The 12857-nt window shown below is 43.7% G+C and overlaps 1 protein-coding gene across 7 annotated transcripts in view; it reads right to left on the bottom strand.

The window, feature by feature from the left end:
* Positions 1-10565, bottom strand: part of tmem94 (transmembrane protein 94) — a 166996-nt gene extending 156431 nt beyond the window's left edge. For 4 of the 7 annotated variants that reach the window (XM_063030943.1, XM_063030948.1, XM_063030949.1 and 1 more), the window contains exon 1: positions 10427-10564. In XM_063030943.1, coding sequence (XP_062887013.1) covers positions 10427-10507 — 81 coding nt within the window. In that variant the 5' untranslated portion in view covers positions 10508-10564. Of the gene's footprint in view, positions 1-9781; positions 10051-10426 lie in introns of those variants that run through there. The other 3 variants (XM_063030944.1, XM_063030947.1, XM_063030946.1) reach the window with 3 other exon arrangements.
* Between the last annotated feature and the right edge of the window lie 2292 nt (positions 10566-12857).

Raw genomic sequence — 12857 nt, 5'->3', positions numbered from 1 at the left:
GGCAGGTCATCTTCTTCTATGTCTGCCTGCCTCGATGTCGAAGGTTGAGGTCCGTCGCCTGCTGTGGCTGATGTGGAAGGCTTGAAAAATGGTAGTATGCTTGACTGCTTAGCCTTGCGCATTTTTCTATCATACAGTTCTTTGTAAGCACTCAAACCATCCTGCAAATATGCCCTAAACCTACGTACCCTTTCAAAATTAAAGTTGTACTTTTCTGCAATCATTGTTATCGATTGCAGCGAAAATCTCATGCAGTTGCCTCACGTTCAGTTCCTGGACGACTTCACTTCTGGTCCGTTCGCTACTGCATTCAGTTTCGATTGTTATCCTTCCCTCTTCCAATTGCATCAGCTCTTCATCTATCAGTTCTTGGTTATGGGATGCCAAAACCTCTTCAACATCATCTTCGTCAACTTCCACAAGCCAAACTCACTTTGTCCTTACTTCAAGCAACACACATCAAAGTTGCTGGTGAACGCAGCAGGCCAAGCAGCATCTATAGGAAGAGGCGCAGTCGACGTTTCAGGCCGAGACCCTTCGTCAGGACTAACTGAAGGAAGAGTGAGTAAGGGATTTGAAAGCTGGATCGAAACGCTTTTATGTCTAGTTTTATGCTAAGTTACACCCTTACGAGCTCTTTTAGGCTTTTTCGATACCTTAGAACTCATCTTGCTAACGGCTGCTCACAGGCACGTATTTAAGCAATGCCGGCTAGAATGCAGTTCCAGGGGAGGAGCTTGGCTGCTCGGGGCACGCATTGCCGTTTATCGCACGCTGCTTTTTTCGCGCACTGCCTTTTTTTTGTAATAGTGAAAACACCTTCTGTTAGCAAGAACAGGTAACTAATGAAGGTCTTTCATAACAGCGAGGTTTCGTAAAGCAAACGTTCGAAAAGCAGGGAACACCTGTATCTGTACCCCTTACCTCCATAATGTCTCAGCTTCTGTTGTCATTCCCACCTTCAATTTGCCTATCACACCTCACCTGGAGCCACCTATCACCTGCCGGCTTTTGCCCCAGCCCTGTCCATCTCCCCTCTATTCTTAGTCCAGATGAAGGGTTTTAACGATCTTTTTCCCTCTACAGATGCTACTTGACATACTGAGATCCCCTGGCAGTTTGTTTTTTTTTCCCACTACAGATTCCAGGCTCTAGCCCAGGCATCTTAAGAGGGGGAGAGAGAGAATATCAACTAACCAAGACCACTGCTTACTCTGCAGATGTGAACAGTGTACAGACTGAGCTCTGCACATTACAGCCTGTGGTAATACGTAAAATTCAGAGCACAGCAGCAAAGAAAGTTCAACGTCCTTGGAAGTCAAGCCCTCTTTTTCATTTCCACAGTACACGTATGATTTAGCATTCCTTCCTGTCTTTGTACAGCTATTTTAAGAGGGGTATCTTGTTTTCAAGGCATACCAAGTTCTGCACACAAAACTTGCCACAATTTTTTGAACCGCAAAGATTCATAAAGTTCTAAATGTTTATTCTTAAAAGCACCAGGCAGAATAAAAACAAAAGCTGCAGTAAGTTGTGCCTCTGTAGTTATGTCCAAGTGTCCCAAGTTGAGAAACATCTGTATTAAGGTCTTTCATTACAATACTGACACAGTCTGAACATACAACCTCAGTCAGGAGACTGGCTGAGGCACACCATTGCTTCTTTTAAAGTGCATACACAAGGGGAAAGAATGTTTTACAATATGTGGCAGAGAAATTGTCTTTACTTAGGAAGGAATATTCTTAAATCAAATGAATGTAATAAAAAAAATCTGGCTTGAATTTTCATTGAACTTACATAAAACAAGAATGGCACAGTTATTCTCATATTTTGAGGAACTGGTTGACAGATTCAAATCTGCTTTGACTTTAATGGTTAATATGGTGATTGGTAGAGGCTCCAAATAAAATCACTCAGATGTAATAGATCTCTAAAGGCCTCCACCAGTTGTTCTGGACAAACATGTCTGTACTTCTCCGAGAATGAGAAAAACACAAACGATTGAGCCAAGCTCATCATCTTTACTTTAAACAAATAAATACCTTAATTACAGTAAATCCAGAGGTCCAGTTCACTAATTCCAGTGAGCCCCTTCCCCCACCAAGCTACTCAGTCTGATTGCTCAAGCTACTGTGACAGGATGTCTTTTTTTTTTCCCCCAAACACACCCACTCAGCTAACCTACAAGACAGTGATCTTAGTTTCCAGGCCAAATGTCCCACAGCGTCATCAGCAGGTCATCCCCACCCCACACTGCCAAGGCCACAAAGCTGCAGCAACCCAGCCACCAATATCCCCTTCTCCTCTATCAAACCCACAAAAGTTGGACGATAAAGCAAAAATCATTAAAAGTTGTGAGTAATTGGTTAAATGGCAGTGGCAGCCAAAATGCTTCCTTTTCCTTGTGTTTCTACAGCACCAGGGGAAAACACTAAAAATGGAACATGCTCTTTATAATGATTTCACATTTCAAGCAAAATTGTTCAATAAATGTGATATTCCCAACATAAAGACTATAAAAAGACAAAGTACGGGAATGAGAGTGATAAGCACAGGTGGTGAGATACTGACTCGCCATTATTTATTGTCCCATCTTTATCCGTCAAAATATATTAAGAATACAAGTAGCAATGCCACATGCAATTACAAATGCAAAAAAAATGGTTTACCTATACCAAACACTCATTATCCATAGCCCGAAGACCTTTACATGCCAATCTGTAAAATTTCCAACATATCAATAAAACTGGTTGACATAAGTATTACATGAAATTAACAATCAGATTTTGGATTATTCTACTTCATTGAATGTATGGCTTTAAGATTACACTTTTTTTAAAAGAGTACCGTCAGAACAGTTGAATCTTGAATAATTACTCTATACTTTATTGTCACCACACAATTAGGCTATTTTATGCAAGATACACATTTTTTTAAGTTAGTATCCACAAGTCAAAGACCTACCACTTACTCAAATTATTGACACAGTTCTGAATTTTTAGTTTATTCACTGTAACATACATTCATATTTGCAATTAGGATTATTCAGTTTATGATCAGTGGAATTACTCCCACTGAGTCAGAGTAATATAGCATAGGTCTTTCAGCCACTGGGTCTGTGTCAATCAGGGTGCCCAATTTCTTGCAGACATGCCCCCTCCATGTACCTGTACCAATCCACGGAGTTCAAAATCTTAGCCTATTGCACCTGCCTCCACCACTTCCTCTGGCAGCTCGTTCCATATACTGAAGTAATCACATTCAATTCCCACTCCAATGACCTGATGCAAATAGCCGGGCTGCCACTTCAAAGCAGAAGCCGATGTTATTTCTGATATGTAGCATTACTTTTAAGATGCGATCTTAAACTACAGCCAATTATCTCCTCTCATCTGATGCAAAAGACATTGCACCATTCCAAGAATAGGAATGCCCCTCAGTTGCCTTTGTCAACACTTACGCCTCAACCAACACCAAAAACAAAACATTTCTGTGCTATATGCAAACAACAGGAATTCTGCAGATGCTGGAAATTCAAGCCACACACATAAAAGTTGCTGGTGAACGCAGTAGGCCAGGCAGCATCTCTAGGAAGAGGTGCAGTCGACGTTTCAGGCCGAGACCCTTCGTCAGGTTAGGTTAGGTCAGGTTAGTCCTGACGAAGGGTCTCGGCCTGAAACGTCGACTGCACCTCTTCCTAGAGATGCTGCCTGGCCTGCTGCGTTCACCAGCAACTTTTATGTGTGTTGATTTCTGTGCTATATGCAGGATCCGGCTGTAAATGAGTTGGTTCATGTTCTACTCAACAGGCTACAAACAGTTCATTTGTGTAAAGTGTTTAGGAATGTCCTGATATTGTAAAAAGGAATAATTGCTTAACTTTGGGAAAAGGACTACATCCAACAGCCATTCACATGAAACTTATTTGAACCATATGTAGCCAGACACCAATATTTTATGATTAAATATACAAATGCCATAGTTCTCAATGTTCTAAGTAGGTTTTTTGGTAGTATTAGCAAGCCACTTACTGGCAGTAAGAAATTGTATGGTTCTCTGAAGACTTCACATGAATTCTTAATTGTTCACATTTCTAGTTAAATGTTAAAATATGTGTATAAAATGTGTGCACATTAAGTCGCTTTGTTCAATTTTTATAGCTAATAAACTGAAAATATTTCTACCTCACAGCTCTTGAACAGCAAAGCTGTTGCCCATTTTTTGATGTGTGCTACATCTCCCTTGCAACTTTCCATTCTGACAGACCTACACCCACCAATATTGCACACTGCTGTTACGCAGTAACAGACTTGCACCCATTCAGTTCTGTATGCCACTGGAAAGTAGTACTGTACCCATTTTACAGTGACAGTACAGTGTACCTGATCTACAGCTGCTTCTGGCTTTAAGCCCAAAGTGGGATCAGGGCAAGAACTGGGTATCACATCACTGGGTCTCATCTCCTTAGGTGTGGTGAAGTCCTTGTTCCAGCACTAGAAAGGCCCCAGTCTCAGCTGTAACCAGAGTATAGGCTGGATGTGGCGGAAGGAGAAGATGGCAGCATGATGCAACTCGCAGCGGTCACTCTGGTGGTGATGCCTGTTATCTGTCAAGTAGGGTGCCGTGCACAATCCTGATTTGATGGAGACAGATGTGAGAGCATGGAGGAACATCTGGTGAAACTTCTGAAATGCCTGCCTCGCTGCTGCTGCTATTGTGTGATCCAGAATCTCCGGAGGGGAAGGCCCCGAGTCCTCAGCTTTGCTTGTTGCTCGGCGGCCGGGGCAGGGTTGAAGCACTTGGCAGAGCATGGCGCTCGGTGTCGGAAGGCTGGTTGGAGGCTCGAAGTTTTCAGACGGACTCAGAGTCCGCTGCGGTCGGGTGCTTTCAATGGTGCTACAGCGGCAAATTTGCAGCACTTGGAGGTTCATGGCAGGGAGAGCTTCTCCCTTCTACCGTTTGCGTGAGATGATGGGGCTATCAGGACTTTTAGACTTTTTTTTAAACCGTGCCCATGGCCTGCTCTTTATCAAATACAGTATTGCTTTGCACTGTTGTAACTATATGTTATAATTATGTGGTTTTGTCAGTTTTAGTCTTGATTTGTTCTGTGTTTCTTGTGATATCATTCTGGAGGAACATTGTATCATTTTTTAATGCATGCATTTCTAAATGACAATAAACGAGAACTGAGTGTCCTCATAATCTAATCTAATGGCTCAAACATTCTACATCACAGTGCTACAGAAAATGGCAATTCTCTTTCAGTTAGGTAAATGAAAATACTCAATTGTCATTGAGACCGACCAGTACCTCCACCAAAATATACAAGTTTCAGCACCCATTCTGAATACAGAAGTGAAAATTAAAGAATATGAAGTCCTAAGATGTGTGATATATAAAAAATCTGATATACTGTACTTAAACGAGATGGCAGCCTCATTAACCCCACACTATTGCTCATTTCTGTTCTTCATTTTCTCTAGCTGACACTACTCACAAGCTCCTACCATAAGCCAGCTGTCAAATCTATCAGTGAAGCCATCATTCATGGTTTTTGTAACTTTAGATTTGATTACATATACACTCAGTTGGATGGTCTTCCACCTTCTGTTCACAAATGGCAACTCTCTATTATCTGCTACCCATATCACATTAACTATTACCCATTTGTTGGTTCTTGTCATGCCACATTAAACTTAAAATTCTCACCCTTTTGTGCCATCTTTTCTCACCTCCTCACTTCCCCAACATAAGTTTACTGTGCCATTTTTCCCCTTCATCGCACAACTGTCTTTTCAACATTCCACTATTGACTTTTTCCCTCAACTGCTCATCTCACCTTATAGGCTTCTTAGAAAAATTTTAGGTGCAGCCTGACTCCCTCTCAGCAAGACATACCCTTCTCCTCATACCTTCGCTAAAAGATATGGACCCAAACAAAAATATGCAACTACTAAAAGGAAACAAGTAACAGGAAGGATATGCTTGAAAAGGCAAAAATGTATACCGACAGTACTCTTGATTCTATTACATACACATTTTTAAAAGTAGTTTCCACTCTGAGTAGTGCAGTGGAAGATTCATTTAGAAAAATACTCAGGGTAATTGAAACAGCTCCTTCATCAAGTAAAGTGCTTAAGTTCTTGGTAAATTGCCTGGAGCTCAAGTCAGAGGGTGGTCTGTCTGACTAATTCAGGGAAGTTATAGGAAGCAAAACAAGTAGGTTGTAGTACCCTTCAAGCGTGGGTACTGTTATGGCCTCAAGGCATATTGATGCTGAGTTGGTTTCAATGAAAGTTGGAGATTGGAATTTGCAATATGAAATGATTAATTAATAGTGTAGTGTACTATTGGTATTCTCTGCACCGTGTTTTTCTTTCTCCTTTGCACAATGACAGCAATTTTTTTCCTCTATAGTTTTAAAAAAAAGTTCTTCACAGGCTGCAACAGAAGTGCGACACAATATTCTGTATTATTGATATTTCATTCGATATGGTTAAAAACAAGGGTAAGCTGTGTATATCATGTTGCATGGTATCAGTCCCACTACATTACTGTGCTCCCCGTGGTAGTTTAGTGAAGCACATTACCCTACTGTACTGTCAAACATATGACCACATTTTAACATCCAGCATGTGTTTGTCTGGAGAATATCTGAGGCACTACTTAAATTTAGATCTGCAGCAGTTGTGAGTCAACTTAATACAATAACTTAATGGTTAGATATCCAGGTGAATAACTGGTAACATAAGAAATTCTGGAGATGCTGGAAATCCAAAGCAACAGAAAATGCTGGAGGAACTCAGCAGGTCAGGCAATATTTGTGGAAATGAATAAACAGTCGAAGTTGCAGGATGAGACCCTTCAGCAGGACTAAGGGGAAAATGCAGATACAATAATTGATAAATGGTTTACTGTTGGTTTATAATAATTGATACAATTGGTTTACTGCTGGTTTATAATGATGGTTCACTAAATCAAGGTAAACAGTAACAGAGTGCAGAATAAAGTGTTAGTTCAAGGTAAACAACAATGAGCAACACATAACAAGGTAGTTGTGGTCAAGAGTCCTCAATGCAGGGGTCCCCAAACTTTTTTGCACTGCAGACCAGTTTAGTATTGACAATATTCTTGCGGACCAGCCGGGGGGCGGGGGGGGTAGGGTTGCCAACAGACAAGAGTAGCAGTCAAATACGTATTTGTTTACCCAAGAAAGACTACAATGACCACGAAGCCTTGCGCAGGCACCAGTGCGCATGTGTGTCCCAGCCGAATTTTTTTCTGCAAATCGCTTTTGGCGATCCTGTTGGGGGTGGGCATTAATCACTACCGGAATATAAGTGGCTAATGCACTCAATTTCGTTTCTAAAATGATTTATCTAACGAATTTAATATTAAACACACAGCACATATTTTCCTCGCATGAATATAGCGATAAGTCAATTATCAGGGGAGGACAGGGGAGCTTGAAGTAAGTTTTGAACGAACTTCCAGTAGAAGTGGTAGAAGCAGGTTCGATATTAACACTTAAAGAAAAATTGGACCGGTATATGGACAGGAAAGGAATGGAGGGTTATGGGCTGAGTGCGGGTCGGTGGGACTAGGTGAGAGTAGCGTTCGGCACGGACTAGAAGGGGCAAGATCATCTGCTTCCGTGCTGTAATTGTTATATGGTTATATAAGTAAGTCAATAGCATCATAGCATTTTAAGTAACGTTTGGATATTAAACACACAGCGCATACTTTCCCCATATGAGCATATAAAATCATTGCAACACACCAATATCGCTGAATCATTGGGAGCCCTGGGCTTGTTTTCCTGCAACAAGACGGTCCTATCGAGGGGTGATGGGAGACAGCGATACTCGAAGGGGGTTCCTTACGTCCAGTCTATTATGCAATTTGGTTTTCATTGCATTCATTGCAGAAAACTCCACTTCGCAGAAAAATGTTGGAAATGAAAGCAACGTTTCAGTGCTTTTGTGTCTATCTCAGGATATTTAGCCTTGATTTTGATCCAGAATGCCGGCAGAGACATTATATCAAACATACTTTTCAGCCCGTCATCATTTGCAAGCTCAAGGAGTTGATCTCTTTCCCGCGGTGACATGGATGACGCGCGGGTAATGACCTCGCGTAAGTTCAAGCTCAACAGTACGCGTGTCAGGGAATGAGGAAAGGTGCAGCAGACTCATATCGCCAAATCATATTGCTTCCTCGCAGCCCGGTAGCACATGCTTTGCGGCCCGGTGGTTGGGGACCGCTGTCTTAATGTACTAGGAAATCATTCAATATACATTATAGCAGAAAAGGAGCTGTTGACTGCACAGTACAAGAAACAAACTATAGATCCTAGAGTTGTTCCAAAAGCAAATAAAAATGAACAGAGCAGCAGAGTACAAGTATTCAGAACCACTCAGTCCAAGCCTTACACAGCTTTCTGGCAATCCCAATATTCCCTTCATGCTGGTTTCCCTTGTGGATTTTTTTTACTGAGAAAAATGTTTATTTTAACAAACAATATCTAGGAGGAAGTAAAAACAGTTTCCCACGAGAGGTTTGGGCAATTTCTGACACCAAGCACAAAGTTCAAGCTTTTCCCTTACCCTATCTAGATCCATTAAGTTAATCTGTGACACTTGGATTTCTTATTACAAACAGTTAAGAGTTTTTCACATAATTGCTCCACTCGCTTTGCCCTGAACCAGTTGACATGAAGAGCAGGAAGATACCATTATTTCTGTAACTACGCAAAGGTTAACTATAAATTTAGAGCTCTAACATTAAATACTCCAAAATACAAATGGATGCAGTAATACTAAAAGCACCAATACAATATTCCAGAACGCAAGCGTTTAAAATGAAATCAAAATTTCATTATTTCTTGTGAAGACACCATCCCAAGCAAGCAAATCTTTCTGATAATTTTAAGATGAGCCAATGTTATGGTGAATACACAATGCCTCATCATCTCTGTTCCTTGCAAACCCCAACATAGATACCTCAACCATAACTAGTTTTCCCGAATACACATTTCTTTCACCAGCCCCCAACCTCGCCAGTACAGCTTCCTAGACCCACACCGCAGGCCAGTGAAGACCCTCCTACACTACGAGACCGCAAAACAGGGCACCCCCCCCCACCCCGCACGCCATGAGACTGCGCAAAGGTGCAGCCCCCCCCAACACTAGAGCGCGTGAAGATGCAGCACCCCCTCCCCCGACAACGCGAAGGTACATCACCTAACGCCGCGACAGCGCGCCGAAGGACAGCACCCCCCACCTCACCGCGAGAGCGAGCGAAGGTGCAACTCCCCTCACCGCGAGAGCGAGCGAAGGTGCAACCCCCCCTCACCGCGAGAGCGAGCGAAGGTGCAACCCCCCACCTCACCGCGAGAGCGAGCGAAGGTGCAACCCCCCACCTCACCGCGAGAGCGAGCGAAGGTGCAACCCCCCACCTCACCGCGAGAGCGAGCGAAAGCGCAACCGCCCCCCCGCGAGAGCGAGCGAAAGTGCAACCGCCCCCCCGCGAGAGCGAGCGAAAGTGCAACCGCCCCCCCCACCGCGAGAGCGAGCGAAGGTGCAACACCCCCCCACCTCCAGGAGGGCGAGCGAAGGTGCAACCCCCCCCCCCTCAACGAGAGCGAGCGAAGGTGCAGTCCTACTATACTGGTCAGTGCCGTATCCCGCCCGGCCTCTTCCTCTGCGGTCCCCGCGTTCAGTGTCTATTCGCCTTCTGCAAACAAAGAGCTGCGACAGAATTCCCCGCAGTTAGCTACCTGGCCCTTCGGCTCCTGCATCTCCATGGCGGTGGTGCGAGAGAGGCTGAGCCGAACCGGATTGTCCCCGGAGCCAAGGCCGAAACTCAAACAGCATCGGAACACTAACCGCAGCACTCGGCTTCCACCGAGCTCGCCCAGCCGCGCAAGCGCACTGCCGGCCGTCGGATCGGCGGGGGGGGGCACTGCGCTTGCGCACTGTTCGAGACGGCCGAGGGCGTCTGCGGAGAGTTTCCTAGTGCAGTATTTTCTCTCGCAAATATCCCAAAATGTTTATGCACAGTGCGATATTGGTTAAGCATCGCTTTAGGTCGAGAACAGCTTACTTTCATTGCGGTTCTGTAGTGGCTGAGGAGCTCCGCAAGCGTGAAGAAAAATATAGACCGCATATGCTAGAATCCGGAACAAAATGCAAAGGAGCTCAACGGGTCAGACAGCATCTGTAGAGTGAAACTTGCATCAGGGCTGAGAGGTAAAGGAAAGTAAACAAGTATAATCAGTATAAGTGGGGGGAGTGGATGCACAACCCACTGGTGTGAGCATTCTGTATTCCAATTCTACGTAACCAAGAGTCCAGAGTTCTTGCCTGCAGCATTTTGTGTCTGCAACCAAGACACCTGGTGCTTGACTCCCAAACACACTCACCCGTTCACGCGTTGTTCTGCAAGTTTTGTTCAGCCTGCTCCGTTCACCACGTTCTTTCGGACCATAGGCCCTCTTCTCCATCTGGTTCTTCCTATCACGACCAGCCTCTGTCACAGCTACCTTCCACACCTGCTTCCATCCGTTTATCTGTACCTCCTCATTTGGTTCTATCCATCATCTAACGCCCTCTATCCTAGCCCTCTATACTATACTGACAATCCTTCATCTTCCTTCACAGTCCTGACGCAGAGGCTTGATGCAAAACATGGACTTGCATCTTGTGTCTCAACAGATGAATCAGAATCAGGTTGATTATTACGGGCATGTGACGTGAAATTTAAGTTAGCAGCAGCAGTTCAATACAATACATAATCTAGCAGAGAAAAAAATAATAATAAATAAAACATAATAATAACAAATCAACAATTAAATCGATTACGTATATTGAATAGATGTAAAAATGTGCAAATACAAAAGTACTGAATATTAAAAAAAAGTGAGGTTGTGTCCAAAGTTTCAATGTCCATTCAGGAATTGGATGGCAGAGGAGAAGAAGCTGTTCCTGAATCGCTGAGTGTGTGCCTTCAGGCTTCTGTACCTCCTACCTGATGGTAACAATGAGAAAAGGGCATGCCCTGGTGCTGGAGGTCCTTAATAATGGATGCTGCCTTTCTGAGACACCGCTTCTTAAAGGTGTCCTGAGTACTTTGTAGACTAGTACCCAAGATGGAGCTGACCAGATTTACAACCTTCTGCAGCTTCTTTCCGTCCTGTGCAGTAGCTCCTTCATACCAGACAGTGATGCAGCCTGTCAGAATGCTCTCCACAGTACAACTATAGAGGTTTTTGAGTGTATTTGTTGGCATGCCAAATCTCTTCAAACTCCTAATAAAGTATAGCCGCTGTCTTGCCTTTTTCATAACTATATCAATATGTTGGGACCAGGTTAGATCCTCAGAGATCATGACACCTAGGAACTTGAAGCTGCTCACTCTCTCCACTTCTGATCCCTCTATGAGGGATCTATGAGATGTTTCTTCATCTTATAGATCCCTTCCTGAAGTTCATAATCAGCTCTTTTATCTTACTGACGTTGAGTGCCAGGTTGTTGCTGTGGCACCATTCCACTAGTTGGCATATCTCACTCCTGTACGCCCTCTCATCACCACCTGAGATTCTACCAACAATGGTTGTATCATCAGCAAATTTATAGATGTTATTTGAGCTATGCCCAGCCACACAGTCAGGTGTATATAGAGAGTAAAGTAGTGGGCTAAGCACACACCCCTGAGGTGTGCCAGTGTTGATCATCAGCGAGGAGGATATGCTATCACCAATCTGCACAGACTATAGTCTTCTAGTTAGGAAATCAAAGATCCAATTGCAGAGGGAGGCACAGAGGCCCAGGTTCTGCAACTTCTCAATTAGGATTGTGGGAATGATGGTATTAAATGCTGAGCTATAGTCGATGAACAGCATCCTGATGTAGGTGTTTATGTTGTCTAGGTGGTCTAAACCTGTGTGGAGAGCCATTGAGATTACATCTGCTGTTGACCTATTGTGGCGATAGGCAAATTGCAATGGGTCCTGGTCCTTGCTGAAGCAGGAATTCAGTCTAGTCATAACCAACCTCTCAAAGCATTTCATCACTGTCGATGTGAGTGCTACTGGGCGAAAGTCATTAAGGCAGCCCAAATTATACTCCCGCTAGTTGGTTGCCACAGGTTTTCAGAGCCTTACCAGGTACTCCATCAAGATCTTCTGCCTTGTGAGGGTTCATTCTCTTCAAAGACAGCCTAACACCAGCCTCTGAGATGGAGATCACAGGGTCATCAGGTGCAGCAGGGATCTTCACAGCTGTAATTGTGTTTTTCCTTTCAAACATGTATAGAAGGAGTTGAGTTCATCTGGTAGTGAAGCATCGCTGCCATTCATGCTATTGGGTTCCGATCTATTCTTACTTTCTTCTTCTTACTTTTTAATTTACGTTATTTTTTGTATTTTTTTTCTCACGGCAACACGTCAAAGCTGCACTCTCTCTAACATGCTGGTAAAGAGAGTTTTATTTGGGTTTTCTTTAGCGCTGGAAATGGTTACATCCTGACACGCGGGACAGAAGCAAGGTCGCATTGTGTATTCCATGGACCAGCAAATACCGGCCAGTTTAGCAAACAGAGCAGCGGACACCCCTGCTGAAATCCAGAGGAAAACACACAGAGGATGCAGAGGGGGATCACAAAGTCGAGGAAAGAGGACTGGGTCAAGACAACAGAGGCTTTTGGAGAAGAAGAGTTCGGTGGGTAATACCGTTCCGGCTGACTGGACGTTCACTGAGAGCGGTAAGCGTAAAGGAGTTGGGTGCTTACTGATCTGGTTAACAATGGATAGTGCAAACCGGGGCATGTTATGATCGAGGAACGTGTTTGCAGAC

This window comes from Mobula hypostoma, chromosome 22 (assembly GCF_963921235.1).
Source record: "Mobula hypostoma chromosome 22, sMobHyp1.1, whole genome shotgun sequence".
Classification (NCBI taxonomy): Eukaryota; Metazoa; Chordata; class Chondrichthyes; order Myliobatiformes; family Myliobatidae; genus Mobula; species Mobula hypostoma.
Note: the sequence above shows the minus strand (reverse complement) of the source record. Positions and strands in the feature narration are given on the sequence as shown.